Raw genomic sequence first — 17,115 nt, 5'->3', positions numbered from 1 at the left:
TTTGCTGCGCCACCTAAAGAAACTTGTTCTCAAAGATTATCTTAACCCTTTGAGTGCCACAGCGTCGCTAATTTTGACGCTACGAAAAGTGCATAAAGTGCCAGCGTCGCCAATTTTGACGTTTCGTATTTCGATAGTATTTTATATAGTACAAGATTATTTTGGCCAAATAATCAGACGGCTGTATTCAATAGGTTCCAAACTATCAATAAATACGAGTTTTATGTTGTTTCTCTACTATTTTATCTGTGAAACTTATGTTGTTTGGGTACTTATCAAGAAGTCACTATTTTTGGACGAGTTTTCCTTATCGGGGACAAAATAAATTACATTGTTAAAAACAACTGACTTTATTTAACCTATTTTGGAATGTACAAGTTATTACGACAATCAATTAAATCAAAAACTATAAGAACAACGTTTTATTATTCGGAAATGTTAGGTCATTCGTGTGTCTATTTGGAGACGATTTGGAGATAAGAAGTATGACTCATCGAGTATTTTTCGATTCATTATGGAAGAAGGAACGTATAATGAAGTTTATTTTGATCTCTGATAAGGAAAACTCGTCCAAAAATAGTGGGCTGTGATAAGTACCTGTACAATGTCTGTCTTACAGTCACGCGACGTAGCGGACGAGTACCGTGTTGCGTAACGGCCTTTCTTGTTGTTTATGTGCCGATAACCAAGCATTTGAGTAAATACAAAATAAAATAGTAACTTATATAGTATTTTACTGTATTTCTTTACAAAAGTAATGTATGATTTGAGTTGTGTTCAAGAGAAAAACGTGAATTTTCAGTGTAAATATTATTAGGGTTATTATTTAGTAAATGTAAACTTTTATGTAAATATGTTAGCAAGTATTAGTTTCTAAACTTACTAATCATAATTATTTGTGTTGTATTAATGTTTTATTAGATTTATTGGGAAAACTACATCATTACTAAGTAATTTCTAAACTCTGACAAATGAAGTACAGTTTATAAAATGTCGGTACCGGGCAGCATTTTGTTAATACATATAATGCCATGTTTTTAAAATTCTAGAATAAGATATTACACATGGGTTTTATTTATAATCATATGGCCTTTATCATGGTATAAAGAAAAAAAATCTTAAAAATACCGTATACACACAAATTAGGTCGAAACTTAACTTTTTATACAAAAGTAAAAAACTTTTTTTATAAATACTTGAAATTTTTATATTTTTTTAAATCAAATTTTATTTGTAACGATATGTATCATATTCTGCATTTAATAAGAAAAAAAAACAACAACAAAATGATGGAAATCTGTTTGGTAGTTATTTTACAACAGCTTTTTTCCCAAAAGCTTACAAATATGCGAAAAACAGCGTGGCACTTTATGCATATGCCTTCGGAAAGTACCCGTGGCACTCAAAGGGTTAAATCCGCATATTACACATTTTTTCATAGCACCATATCGTATGGAATCACTCTATGGGGTAACAGTCATGATATTCAAAACGTATTACTGTTACAGAAAAAGGCTGTTAGAATTTTGGCAGGTGTCTCCTCCTTAACTACATGTAAACCTATTTTTGCGGAGGAAGGTTTTCTAACTGTTATCAACCTTTATATTTATTCATGTCTGATTAAATTAAAACAGAATCTTGGTGACTTTTCTCTTAGAAATGACATTCATCACTATCCAACTAGAGGCAGCTTATATTTAGATCAGCCCTACTGCAGATTAAGTGAAACACAATCTATGTATTCTTTTATCGGCATCCGTTTGTTTAATAAACTACCTCTTACCAGTCATAACTTAGTCTTAGTAAATTCAAAATCTAGTAGATGGCTGTTAACTAGACCTTTTTATAGTATAGAAGAATACCTGGCACTGTCTGTGATAGATGTTTCTTTTTAATTTTTAAACCTATCTGTATTGTAGCCCACATAAATGTTTTAAATAATGTAACTGTTTTAAATTGTCTGTTATTGTACTATTTATGTATTTATTATTGAATGTTTTACCATTTTATTACAATTTCATTAATTTACTTTCTCTAGAATCTATTAATACATGTATCTATTTTTGATTGTCCATACTTAGTTATACATAGGATACTGTTATTTACTCTTGGCCAGTCAGGTTTTTGCTGGAATTAACATTTAACCCTTTTAACCCCGGCCATTAAATCAAGTGATGTGCCAGAAATCCCAAGCCATTTTCAGACAAAATGTAAGGGTTTTGTAAAAAATTCATAACTCAGTTATTTATTAAGATATTTAGGTAATTCTTTTTTTGTTTTACTTCTTTATACATGTAGCTTACAGAAATATACAAATAAAATTATTATTTTGAAAGAAATTTTTTTACATACATATATATATATATATATATATATATAAAAAAAAATAAATAAAAATGAAAACATTTCAAGTTTGATCATGGAAACCATATAGATAAAAAATATTTGACAAAAAAATACCCATTTACTTTATGATATATTTAACCCTTAATAAAAGGAAACAAAAATTATAGGCCTACCTTATTTACAAGTTGAGTAACGTCAATTTCTGTAAAGCCGTGTACATTTTTCTTTTTGCCATTTCTGGGCAAGGCAATGTAACAAGACCTTTGAAATTCACAGTACTTAAAATAAACATAAAACCAAAGTTATTTCTGACAAAATAACTAAAAATGTTCATAATCTAAATTTAAAAAAAAGTTTTAAAACAATATTCACATCACTACAAAATGTTTTAGCACTTGTGGTCACCAAAACAATTGGGGTCACTAATCACATCCACACCATTTGCAACTAGGTTACTAATTAGTGTATTTTCACTTACGGGAGACTTTGAACGATGTCTTTTACTCATTTTGAAATCAAACAAATAATAAACTAAACTTTAACTGCCGTACTTTACACTGCTTTAACCTAAAACTGTGAAGAAAACGGAATATTCACAACCACGTGATATACAGCTGTCTACAACAAGCGTGAGCAGTCAGTCGAGACAAACTGCAATTGCTCAGTCACAGACTGACAAAATACGAAGTCAAACCATTACAAACTAATATATTTCGATGCAAAATATCTTTGTGCACAAGTCTGTGAAATTTCAAAGCATTTGGTGAAATAGGTGGCCAGTAAAGTAATAAAAAGTGCACGTCCGCACTATACGGACGTCGGGAGTTGACGCCATTTTTACGACATCCGTATAGTACGGACGTCGGGGTTAAAAGGGTTAATGTAATATATCTAGATGTAATATTTTATTGAAGCTCTGGTGACGATGTCAATGCATTTTAATGATGTTATTATGACTAATAAAGATTCTTGATTCTTGACCACCAATAGATGCATGTTTGGATGTCTGTCAGGCACTCTCCAATTCAAATATACAAGGAATGTTCTTTGAATGGACTGATGTCTGTCAATGAGACCCAAATGATAAGGAGACAAAATCACTGATGCATACTAAATTTATCGTAAATAATACGTACTAAAGCAGAGTTCTGACTTTGGCTTTTATTTTGTCCTCATCATGGAGCAAGCGGCATCTATGGCCATTGTCAGTGCTGCTAGGAAGATATTATAAGTACCATCAACATTTTGGAATTCATATAAATTATTCTAATCTTCATTTTCAAGTAGTGCCTTCAATGTATTAATATTTTCTTTCTTGAACTGTAGTTGAATACAACTCGTATAGGCAATGTCATGCATAACTGTGCTATGGTTCATTGGACTATATGATCTGGTATGCCCGCGGACTGGGGAGTTACCCATGTGGGAGGAAGGATCAGTCTGGACATATAGTGTCTCATTAATGTTTCAATTAGAATACGGTTAGTCCGGTCATGTTGCTTAAAAATATCTACATTTACATCGCCCATCATAATTAGGGGATGATTTTCTGCTCTTGTATGTATCTTCCAGCACATTGGATATTATATCCAGAGCATCAATAAGATTTCCACTTGATGGTCTGTAGACGTCTACAACATAAAGGTGTTTTTTTTCTTGAGAAATTGTTACCATCACCATTCCGCAGGTTAGTTCCATGCAGTGGTACGTGATGTCTACTTTCTCGATTTTCCCTCCATATTCTTCTGTTACATTAATGGACACTCCTCTTTTTCTAGGTACCATCCAGCTAAAGTCTTAAGTACATATCTCGGAATTCTCGTGTTCAGTAGTAACTCGTACTGAAAGCCATGTTCCGTTAGTATGACTATGTTTGGCTATTTTTCTTATTTTGCATCTCCTGGACATTCTGATGAAGAATTTGTACTACTTTGATATATTTTTGGCCCAATTTATTGCTGTGCGTTGGAGTATTCTTGATTTGTAGTGCTATTTTGTGTACTGGGTTTGCTATACAAAATTACTGCTTGGACGGGTTGGGGTAGAATTTCCTATGTCAGATCTGATTTCAGTCGTATTTAGTGGTAAGTTCAATTCTGGAATATCCTGCTGTACATTTACTAGGGAGCTAGAAGCAAACTGTGTTTTTTTCAATGATGTTAATATTAATATAATATTTTGAAGGCATTTTAAAAATCAATAGATAAGTTTAATATTTAAGAGAAGCAGTTTGTTAAGCCATGTTTGTCTGATTCCTATTGTTATAATATAAAATACATCTGAGTCAAATCCATTATACACAAATACTGTTGTTATTTTAATGGTGTTTTAGTTTGTTTTTACTGAGTTATAGTATAGTTGTTCATTATAATGGCTAATCCAGAATAATATTATTAATACTATCCTCAAGTGATATCGATTTTGATGCTGTGGTAATGTAAAAGACGAAAAATACAATTCTTCATAACCTAAGTGAAAGTGATGAGGACATGGATGCTAGTGATAGATGTTTTATTCAAAACAAATAGACTAATGTCCAAGACAAATAGATCCTTATGAACTTACATTCAAATAGATGTAAAAATAGATTTTTACAATGCAGTTTGTGCATTTATTGTATTTACTATATTTAGGATTATACAACTCAGTTCATGTATTAAATACATAAGGTTTTATAAGTACAGTATTTCAGTTTTTCTTTTATAGACTATCATATGAATTTCAAACTTTTAAATGCCTCACTTTTTCATGTTTTACATTTACTAAAACCTACACAGATCTCATTTATTTATGTGTACTAATTATACAAAAATTTCAGTTACAAATTACTCATTATAAATAACTTATATAAATCTGGTCTAACCTGTCATGTAGTGTTACTTGCAATGCACTTGCTTTCATTTTTTTTGCTTTCACAATGCTTTCAAGACACTTACCGAAGTTGATCTTACGAGTAAGGTTGCAGGGTAACATAACTCCTTTGTGGCCGCAGGGAAGGGCCACAGACAGTTGAGTTGGTACCACACAGTCATCTTGGCTACAAGAGTCGCAGCAGCGCTTGGCACACTTGTGTCCACATTGCAGTGTCACTGAACACTGGCCTCGACAATGCTCTTTAGTGGGATCCTTATAGCATTTCACTTGTACCTTGTGTCCACATAGAGGCACTACCTTCTCCACCTGTCACAAATACAAAGCCTTATTGTAAATATATGATTACAGCTCCAAATCTAACGGATACAGAAAGGAAACTAACAATAATAGGGGAAACGCTTTAACAAATGAAGAAACACAACAAAGGTGAAGGAATTATCGGACCAACGAAACCCAAATAAAGGTAAAGAAAGGATAAGAATAAATACATATCCTGATCATCTCAGAATATTTTTTTATTCAGTAACATGGCCAGAAATTTTAATAATTAAAAAAATCTACAAATGTATTGAGAAATTTGTTAAATGCCTGATCTGGTAAGGTGAGAGATATTGATTGGAAGATAAGATATAGATAGACACTAAGGTTCACTAGTCATCCTGTTTTATAATACCTAGGAAACGAGAGATTTTAAATTGAAAGAACATGGGTTAAAAAGAATAAATTCTTCCATACAAATATATATATAAAATTTTCCAATAGAAAATTTTCCACTACCGGTACTTAAAATTACAGTTTCATATAAATTCTTCCTTACCTTGAATGAACCATATAACTAGTGATGGGTTATTTCCAATACTCAATACCTAAATAATTCGATACTTAGTGATATCCAAGAACTGCAGATTCCAATAATGTGGTTCTTTTCAGTTGATTCCTACATCAATACTTTCAAGTATTGTATCCAAGTCAAAGTCAAATATTCTTTATTGCCATAAAATATAAATATATGCATTGGCTTTATTTATGGTAAAAATAACCATTGAAACATAATATTTAGTTTATTAATAACTAACTAACTAACATGATACATTACATAGTCATGTACAGAATAAGAACATTTGTCTATTAAAAATACCTTAAGTTTCCTTTTAAAATCATCAAGATCTAACTCTATTCTTAAAAAGTCAGGTAGAGCGTTCAATAATAATATTCCATTATTAATAATAAGTATGATTTTTTAAGATGTAGTGTGGAAAGGGAAATTTAATTTGTTTGTTTCTAAGATTGTGTTTAGATTTTGGGATAAGAGACTGAAAAATAATACAGTCCTGTTAAAAAAAATATTAATGTATAATATATATGCAAAGGAAAGTTAGAATTTGAAGCTTCTTAAAAATAGATTTGTAAGACTCTCTGTGATGAATTCTAGCAACAATCCACAATGTCTTCATTGTGAGATAAAAATACATAGAATTGGTTCTTTCTGATCCCCAGATTGCTAAAGCGTAAGTCAAGTATGAGAAAAACAAAGCATAGTATGCTGTAAGAAGAACAGAAGTGCTTGTGAAGTATGCAAGTCTACGTAGTACAAAAATTTCAGAACACATGTTCTGTGCTTCACTGTTTATATGTAATAAAAAAATTGAAATTCCTGTCAACAGACAAAACTTAAAATTGTGTTACAAACAACCCCCACGACATCGACCTAAACGCGGAGACTATCATAGCGCTTCCCTGTGATTGTGAACTCTAGTAATTCGATCTTACCAGTGTTTATATTGAAACTATTTTATTTGAACCACTAGACAATCATATTAGATTCTACACATGTTTTAACCTCCAAGGCCTTACAACATTGACTGTCTAAAATAATTGACGTGTCGTTTGCAAACAAACACAAATGGGCATCTGCAACACAACACTTGATGTTACTGATATATAAAATGAACAAAAGAGGTCCGAGAATGGAGCCTTGGGGGACTCCCGCCCCTTCATTGTTTGCATATCAGAATAACATTAAAGTAAAACCATAAACGAAAGATATCTCAGCTACTTGTCAGCATTCCCCCAAATATGATGAAATCAATTTCTTTGCTGCACCATGTACTCCAATGCTCTCAAGTTTATCTATCAGAAGATCGTGGGAAACCATATCAAATGCCTTCCACAGATAAAAAAGGCACATGAAGCAGATTTTCCTTTATCCAGAGCATTAACCACCTCATCCATAAGTGTGAACATCACACCGGCAGTTGACCCACCTTTGACAAAACCAAACTGATTGTTGAACAAACCATTATTTTGAGTAGTAAAATACCACAATCTAATGAGAATAGCTTTTTCAAAAATTTTAGAAAATGGTGATATAATATAGATTCGTCTAAAGTTGTCAAGATCACTCATTTTCCCTTTTTTGTTGACTCAAGGGTTTTATGATTGACAGATTTAAAGAATTTGGGAAAACTCCACTTTAAAAAAAATTGGATCGATCTGGAATTCCCTACATGAATTTAGCAGTTTAGATGATATTTTATCGTAACCTGAAGATGTCTTGTTTAACCCTTTTAGGGCTATAGTGTCTACGTCGTAGACACTGCGTTTCTGTCTAAAAGTGGAAGCGTCTACGTTGTAGACGCAGCGTATTTTTTTATATATATATTGGTTCAGTTTATGCAAGTTACTGGCTGCAAACAATGACAGTTCATCCAAAAGCCAAAGAGTACGATATTTGTATATTTAATTGCCGACGACCAGCTGTTTATACGTCATTGACTTGAAATAAAAAGGTCAGTTCGGATGTTTACGTTGCGAGCGAACTGACGCCGTGCTTTGTTTACTCTGTTTTATCTTATTTTAACCATTAAATTGTGTTATAACTGTGAAATACTACTTCATTAGTATTCATAATCATTGCATTACTTCATTTTTCATTTGTGTTTTCCGTGTGTATTATATTTTACTAAGTTACAAACTATGTCTAATAAGAATATTGCAGGTTATGATGAGTTACTTCACCTTTTTTTACAGTTTTATTACTGAATTAAGCTACGTTTTCCTAGCTCCGCGACTGGGCTTGCTGCGTGCTACGTAATTAAGGCCAAGTGCGCAGCGTGTTTTGTTGAAGCGCACTTAAATACTGCGCAGCGCAAAAGTGTTTTCCTAGGATTTGTCATTTTACGCAGCGTAACGCGCAACTTAAACTCTCTCCTCGTCCAGTTTCATCTTCTGAAAAAATGTACAGTTTTCATTGATATGGACCGGAGAAGGAATGTTTTGGCAAGGTTATTGCTCTTCGCAGACGAGGATGTCGACATTGCTGTTACTCTTCTTTCTTCTCGCGGTTCCTGTAGTGAATTGTTTAAACGGTGGGTGCTTATAATGTTTTGATAACGAAACACCTAATAGATAATGAGGGAAAATTTAAGGAGTATTTTAGACTCACACGGGACCAGTTCTTCACTCTTCAGGGATTGGTGAGAGAGGAAATACCTGTGAAGCAGTATAATAGGGTAACTGAACCCATAACAGCAGAAATTAAACTCGCCGTCACCATTGAAAGGTGATCACCCATCACCCATCCACACATACTGCTGTGATGTACTGTCCCGAAATTGATCACATTCAAAGGAGGCCGGTGCTGGTGTCCAAGAGGCTAAAGAGGACCCGGATGGTGTGGTAGATACGGAGGAAGGAACTGTATATTTGGCTAGTTCCAAATCACTGACAACTCTGAAAACCTTGCTCCTTGCAATAGCTTGGTTTTCTTGTCTAGTTTGTTCACAATGGCGGCCATACTTTTAAAAAACAAGTAATTTTCATTTTCTTTTGAGTACTTTTCTTCCATATCAGTCATTTTTTCCACACCCTTCACTAATTTGTTTTTTCTTCCTTCCTATGCTGCAATAGATCAACTATCAGTTCATGTTTTTTATCTTTCTTCCTCAAGTTACGGCCGGATTTTCTGTTTTGGTGGCATCAACTAGATCACTGGTCACTAAATCTTCATTTTCCCAAGTTTGTCCCTGGCGTTTTGAGAGTTGTCAAGGACAAAATAGAACATGTGCATTTGCCACTACCATCGGAGATTGATTGGAAACAGAAAGCCGAAGAATTCTGGGACAACTGGGATTTCCCAAATTGTATATCTGCAATAAACGGAAAACACGTGAGGATAGTTGCACCAGCTCATTCAGGATCCCCTTTACACAAATTTAAGAACTTCTCTACATTGTATTGTTTGCTATGGCTGACGCAAACTGCAATTTTGTACTGATCGATGTCGGAGCATACGGCAAAGAAGGAGATGCTGGATTCTTTAATAAGTCTAAAATGGGGAAATTGATTCAAGAAGGAACTATTTTCCCACCTCCTGAAAACCTACCTTCTTCTGAAATTATGCTACCATTTGTTGTAGTAGGAGATGAAGCATTTAAACAGGATAATCATGTCATGAAACCCTACACACACAAACAAGCAATCGTAGATGTTCATAAACGACACTTTAACTACGCCACTTGTGCTAGAAGAGTAACTGAGTAAAATGTATTTGGTATTTTATGTCACATTTTCAGAATTTTTTCACACCAATAAACTTGAAACCAGAAACAGTCGACTTAGTCATATTCGTAAGTTACTGTCTTCATAACTGGATCAGGGATGACTTTATTGCACGCAACCCCAAAGGAGCAGCGACTCATCCGCAGCACGAACTTCCTATACAAAACATGATCCCTTTGGCTTATGTTGGAGTCTGTGCTAAAGCAGAAGGATTTAAAGTAAGAAGCAGTATTGCTGATTACTTTAATGGAAATTACTACTCAAATAAAATGAAAGCTCTGTATCAGAAAAAAACTTTGTAATGTGAGTAAACTTTGTAGCTTAGTAATTAAGGGGAAGAGAGTTTATTTATTTTAATGTTCACTACCACAGGTTTAAAAACGCCAAATTTAAAGATTTGCATTACCATCAGTAGAACTTGTACATTATCTCATCTTTTCACTATAAGTATTAATTTGATTCATCTACATTTGTTCAAATTAACATGAAAGTGTATATGTGTGTGTGACGTTTTGTAACTTTATGTTAAGAACTATTATGACCTTTAAGTGTACTGGAATCCCCTCCCACGCAAAGATGGACTATGAATGCTTTCTCAAGGCATTGATTGCTGTTCTGGTAATGTAACTGTATAGTACTTTCGAAAAATAAAATACTTTATTATTATTAATATGAGTGAAAATTATAGTTTTTATTTTCTTATCTGTTTTGTTAAGTTTTTAGCCGATCACATTCCAAAATTTGCCCTTTTTCGGGTTATTCTTGAAATCGGGATGGCTCATCTTCCATATTATGTCATATTCGGAGACAAGATCAATTAGTTAGTATTAATACTAATGTTATTAGTATTAGAACTATTAATATGATTGTCGCACATGTTGAGCACACAAACTGATCAACTTCAACAAACAATAAAAAGTCGTCAGCCCTGCTGCGCGGTGCGTGATTGACTGCTCTCGAGGCAGTGCTCCCAGTCGCGCAGCAAAGACCGCGCAGCGCGGTTAAGGTTTAAGCACGCAACGCGTAGCTAGGAAGACACCTCCATTGGTTTACAGAGAACCGGTGGTTTTGTCAGTTACGGAGCACGGAGCACGCAGCGCAAAAAGCCCAGTCGTGGAGCTAGGAAAACGTAGCTTAAAACAATTATTTAGGTAAAAAAAAGTGTTAACTGTGCTTGAATTTCTTCTTTTATAAATAATAATAAAGTTAGTAAAGCATATATGTTAATAATAATAAGTGTATTACTTTTCCTATTGAGCTTTTCAAACATTAGGCCTATATGTAGGGCAAAATTTGGCGCAGACAACATTTTATATTTTTAATCCACACTTCTTATTTTTTGTGTAAAAATAAAATAAAATATATGGAATTTGTTTAGTTTTAGTTGCTCTTGCCGATTGTAGGCTAAGAAAAATAATATAAAATTGTTTACATACTAAAATCCTTTGCCAAAGTGAAAAAAAAATAAAGAAAAATTTTTTTATAACAATCCAAATATGTACAAATGTAGTTTTTGTATTTATTTCTGTTTATTGGTTATTTATCTTTAATGCAAAAAAAAGTAATAAGATATGACCTCAAATAAGGAAATAGTAAGGATTTTACTAAAACTCTGCATTTATGCACTAAAATGCTTAGCACTCTTGGGTATGGCAATGCACCAGACCCCTTAGCACTAAAAGGGTTAAGGGACCTGATTATATCTTGTATCTCTCTCTTGGAAACAGGTAATAAAAATAACGAAGCAGTGTTATGACTCCCATGTAAATACGAGCTAACAGTGCCCCATGCCAGGGGAAGTAAGATCATTTTGAGCAACGTTTATAAAGAAGTTATTGTAAAAGTTCAAGACTTGTTTTTGACCACTAATAACAAGACCTTTTTCATTTTTAATGGTCTGATGAGTACAAGAAGAAACCCCTTTCTTGCCTCTATTTTAATTTATTATTTCACACATCGTCTTGATTTTATTACAAGAATTTTGTGTTTCAACAAGCACTCTGGATGACTTAGTGACTGTAATACTGGCCCTATATTGCCGCTTTAAGGATAAATAATGATGTCTTCTTACACCAGAAGAATCTAAATCTTTAGTCAAATAATACCAGTGGGCAACTTCATCTTGAAGCTTCAACAGATCATCACATAAAAACACCTTGCCACGATACGTACTCCTACGAATTATTGTTTTCTTTTCAGGAAAAATCTACGGATGACAAGGAATCGAAAAGACACTTTCTATTGTTCATACTGTATGCCTCGTAGACGCTGGACTGTGTCTCAATAAATGTCTGAAGATGCGAATATTGTCGAACATGCCTAAGTAAGTACCTAAGATGATTAGCATCACTTAGTATTAAGACAATATTAAGACGAAACAGCTGAACATGTTATCTGGAGGATCAGTGTAGACATGATCTGTCAAGGTCATAGAGTTTATAAATTCCCTAATATACAACATTATTCTATTTTTTCAATTAAGGGAAGCCCTTTTATGTATCAAGTTGTCAACCTTAATACTAGCAACCAACAAATCAACATTAAAATCACCAATAACAATTAATTGTTCTAACCTCTAGATTCATGACATTTCCAAGACAATCTGAAAGACACCTGTAAAATGTGACAGAAGGCTGTGATGCCATTAAACCCGTGTAAGGATGTAACTTCACATTCAAGATCTCTTAAATGGTTTTCTGTTTTTTTTTTTTTTTTTTTTTTTTTTTTTTTTTTTTTTTTTTTCCCCTTGGGGCGGCCTACTGTTATGCACTTAAGCCTCAAGGGCCTTTTGCGCACCCCGGAAACACCATGAGGCCTACCAGTCTACAACTTCAGCAGTTCAACAAACCGCCGAAAAAAACCTATCAGGTCCTCCTGGGAAAACTCACCACCCCTGTTCAAGCTGCCAAAGATGGCATACCGCTCTCTTGCTATTGCAGGGCAATCAAAGAGCAGGTGCTCAGCAGTCTCCTCCTGCTCATTACACCTTCCACAGAGCGGATCCTCCTGAAGGATGCCAACTCTGTGTAGATGCTTCTTCAGGTGACCATGCCCCGTAATGAGACCAATGACCTTAGAAGACATTGATCTGTTTAATGAGAGAAGGTCCGAAGCCACCTTGGAGGAAGGTGACTGTAATACCATTCTACTCAGTCTCAAACCCGGATGCAACCTCCACCTTCTCCCATGCTCCGCGCGAATCCATTTCGAGACAACCCTAGAGGATTCACACTTTGGAACACCGCAGAACGGTTGAGGGCCCGTCATAATTGTTGCTGAGCCCTGGTTGGCCAAGGCATCACACATACAATATCCGGATCCTCAGAATCAATAAACAGCCGGAAATGATCAAGCTTACTAGCAAGTCCCTGCACATTATGATGTACTACCTTCAGTTTGCATGGAGAATCGCAGGCGACTCAGAAATTTCCTGAGACGTTCTTTCCTCTAAAAAAAAAAAAAAAAAACTATCTAATTCCAATAAACATTCTTTTCTTTAATTATGAGTAAAAACAAAGAAAGTGCTAAAATAAATTTTCAAATTTATATTTTAAGGTCTTCTTCTTTAATTTACGAAGTATTTCACATACCAAATAACCTGTTGAAACAAGATCAATCATTACAAGAAGTCAATACTCCAGATGAGTACCATATTACTGGTCATTTGTTACATAGTTTTCAGTTTCAGTTTTCTTCTATAACTAAAAGAGAAAAAACAAATTTATTTCACTCATTTTTTACAATACAAGATTTAAAATTTCACTGTTAATATTCTTAATAGTTTTTGAGTTATTTTACAAATCAAACAATTATACCGTGAGTTATAACTAAAAACAATTTTAAAGGTTCAACAAACACGGTTGTAAATAATTTCTTCAAATAGTACTTTCTTGTGTAGTAGTAACAACTAGCATTCTTACTGGTCAGGTTTGCTTTAACTGAAACAAAATTTGAATGTACCACTAAGAGTTCATTGGCAGTAGTACCATGCTAGTGACTAACTTTTCTACTGCCACATTTACTGTAGCAGGAACAAAATGAAACCATTGTGTAATGTGATAAAGCCCATCAGTCTCATTCATTGAATAAATCTTTTTTCTGTTGGCTTAGGTGTTTACGTGCTTTACATAAGAGACAAGAAACAGTTGAATCTATAGGTGATGTATTTGAAATAAAGTTTGTAATTTCAACTCTAAAACATACTTATTTAAAATGGTGAAACAATTTTATAAAATTTGCCTATATTCTTAGTGACATAGCAATTTGTATTGAATTCAGAATCGAGACCACAGTTCTGTTATCAAAGTTTTTCAGTATCAACCCATCCCTTCAAATAAACAAAAATTCCACAATATATTAACCCATTAGCCCAAAAAAAAAAAAAAAAAAAAAACACTGCAGTTGGGGAAGGGGAACATATACAGACGATCGGAACAAGTAAACAGCTGACTCGAGTAAACAAACTAAGCGTGTGTACAATGGCGCGACATGGAGCTTTACGTAGTAGTGACATTGATCGTTATATTGACAATGACGGATTTATTTTAAGTGAATCTGATGGTGAAATCGGTTTTAATCATGTGGAAGAAGAGTGGAGGATTGATGGTGATGAAGAATTCAGTGACGGTGAGTCTGACAATGCCCTCTCAGATATTGATTTTGAAGAGATGGACGTAGGCCTAAACAATGCCGATGATCCTATGAATGATTTACATTTACAGAATGTTGAAGACGTTATTAGCAGTGTGGCTTCTGGTGTAACTGGATTATGGAATTTTCCAATATGGAATGATGAGCCAAACGAACCTGAAAATATTGTGTTTTTAGGCAATCAGGTAGGAGTAAATATTCAAAATCTTGACCAAATAAAAACTGAACTTGATTGTTTTGAAAAATTTTTAACTTACTATTTTTAAGTCGACAGTATTTGTATACTTAAAAACATTGTAATAATAAATAATTGTCAGTAAAAAATAAAAAGTGTTTATTTTGTAATTAACATAAAATTAACACAAATAAACAGAATTAAAAAAATTAACATTAACTTTTTAATTTTTTTTTAATATAGTTTAGGATGCTTTTATTAAATATCCCAAGTTTTATTAAAATCTAAACAGTACAACTAAAGTAATGGAATTTTAAGTAAAATTCTCCATTTTGGGCCAAATTAATTGGATTTACTGTGGAGTTGAGAGGCTGGAAATACTAGTAGGCCAATGAGTTAAATAGAACCACTTAACGAGATCTGAAACAATATTTTAAAATTGCTATACCTTAAAATAGCATTTGCCACAATCTTCATAGCACAATTTATCACAAGGATGTCCGCAGCTGAGCTTTCTTACGCAGGGAACTTTGCAGACGAGAGTTTTTTCTTGACAAGGGACAGTGAGCTTATGTCCACAAGGCAACAGTTTAACCACCATGGTTTTACAAGAGCCACACTCCTCATGGCACTTGTTCTGGCAGCGGTGGGACTCTGTAGTGCAACCCAGGGGGCGGCGTGCACATGGCTTCTCGCATTTGTACTGTAACACACGAAGAGAATTTTTACCATTATTATTTTCTGAAATAAAGTGATTTATGTGTCCTAATAGTTTAAATTTATCCTAAAAGAGAAGTTATAGTCTTTAATGCATTAATCTTAACAATACACATAACATAACCATTTACCGATTGTTTTCTTGTAGTTCATCAGTTTGAACTACAAGAAAACAATCTTAAAATTAAAGATACAATTTTCTTTCCCACTATATTAATATTTTTAAGAATGCATGAAAGGTTTATTCCAAAATATACTTTCAGAAACTTTTAGGTTCAAATAAAGAGCATAACATGGAATATACATTCTGTTAACTGTTTAACACTCGTGTTTTTAAATCAAGTTAAATACATACAGTACTAACACATTAGACCTATACTATACGTTATAAATGTTAGGTATAAGTAAAAAATCAGTAAACAAATATAGAAGAATAAATAACAATAAACCATATTTCAATTTTTTTTTACATTAGAGCTGTAAATTCGGGATAGGAATATTTACACTTTTACATCTCGTACTATCAACTGATAAATTTTGTTTCCGACAATACTGAGTGAAGCTAGTAATGGTACCCAGCGAACATAGATCACAATTATCTACTGTACTCTCTCACTTCTCATTATTTCTATGTTCTGTAATGGTGCAATGCATTCTTGGGCCCAGAAATATCATCAGAAGTCATACAAAGTTAGTGATCATGAAACTATATTTTCCAAAAATATAAATATAGTAAAATTCCATTATTCCGCCATCCTATAGTTCGGCACAATTGGTAATCCAGCTCACCAAGAAGTAAAATTTTCCTGAACAACATAAAATATCAAACATTTAATACGCAACAATATTTTTTTTCCATTCGTGGTGGACACAGCGCTTAGGAGGGTGTGGGGAAGAAGTTAGCGTCATATTCAACTTCAGGTGATATAGGTTAGAATCAAGTCATATGACTGACCATGACCATCGGCTGTCAGCCTGTGTAATCAGTTGCAGTTTCGTATTTTCGTGTCAATTCAATTGAGTCTAGTAATGGTAGGTCAATTTCACAGTTTATGTGCTCAGAACAGGTTTGTAACGGAAGGACGACTCTAACCGACTTATGTGTCGCTACTGCCTTCTGGTATAGGCAAGCAGTGGCAGTATGGTACGAGACTGTGATGAACCGGGATGAATGCGCCATCTACCTTGACCGGGTTCCGCCCAATTCTTGTGATGCATAGACTATGTACTGTAAATAGACTGTTTAAAAAAATATTTCTTATAAATCAACATATAACAAAGACTACCTGAAGGTTATATTTGAATAAAAAACATGTATTACTTTGATTGTTTATTTATTTACTATGTATATATTATTTCTCTGACGTATATCCAATAATATTTTATATTAGGCATGCCTCAAGTCCTGACTGTCCTAGATTAACGGAAGTTTACTGTATTGAAATTATAACTCAAATAAATACACTATAACTGTGCCTAAGAGCAAAAAGGTACCTGACAACAAACTGTATCCATGACTTTAAGCCAAGTGATATAATTGGAGGTGGATAGCAATAAAATGTAAATATGGCACCAATGGCTCAGAAGTAAAGCCTAACCAAGGTTCAGACCATGGATCAGTTATTAATTCACACCTTACTTGTTTTAAACAACTGTACCATTTGCCTAAGTTAAACCTTAGTAAATTTGATGGTAGTCTGAAAAACTATATCGGCTCAATTCAAAAAGATACACGAGAACGAGTCTATTGATAATAAAACAAAATTTCAGTATTTAATACATTGTTACTAGTT

General features: G+C 33.6%; 1 protein-coding gene across 5 annotated transcripts in view; it reads right to left on the bottom strand.

Moving 5' to 3' along the window:
• LOC124359194 (NFX1-type zinc finger-containing protein 1-like) overlaps nt 1–17,115 on the bottom strand; it is a 126,709-nt gene that overhangs the window by 34,668 nt on the left and 74,926 nt on the right. For all 5 annotated transcript variants that reach the window (XM_046811744.1, XM_046811745.1, XM_046811741.1 and 2 more), the window contains 2 exons: nt 15,054–15,308; nt 5,283–5,526 (listed from right to left, as the gene is read on the bottom strand). In XM_046811744.1, coding sequence (XP_046667700.1) covers nt 5,283–5,526; nt 15,054–15,308 — 499 coding nt within the window. The remainder of the gene's footprint in view (nt 1–5,282; nt 5,527–15,053; nt 15,309–17,115) is intronic.

This window comes from Homalodisca vitripennis, chromosome 4 (assembly GCF_021130785.1).
Source record: "Homalodisca vitripennis isolate AUS2020 chromosome 4, UT_GWSS_2.1, whole genome shotgun sequence".
NCBI lineage: Eukaryota > Metazoa > Arthropoda > Insecta > Hemiptera > Cicadellidae > Homalodisca > Homalodisca vitripennis.
This window is presented reverse-complemented; position numbering and strand designations above follow the sequence as displayed.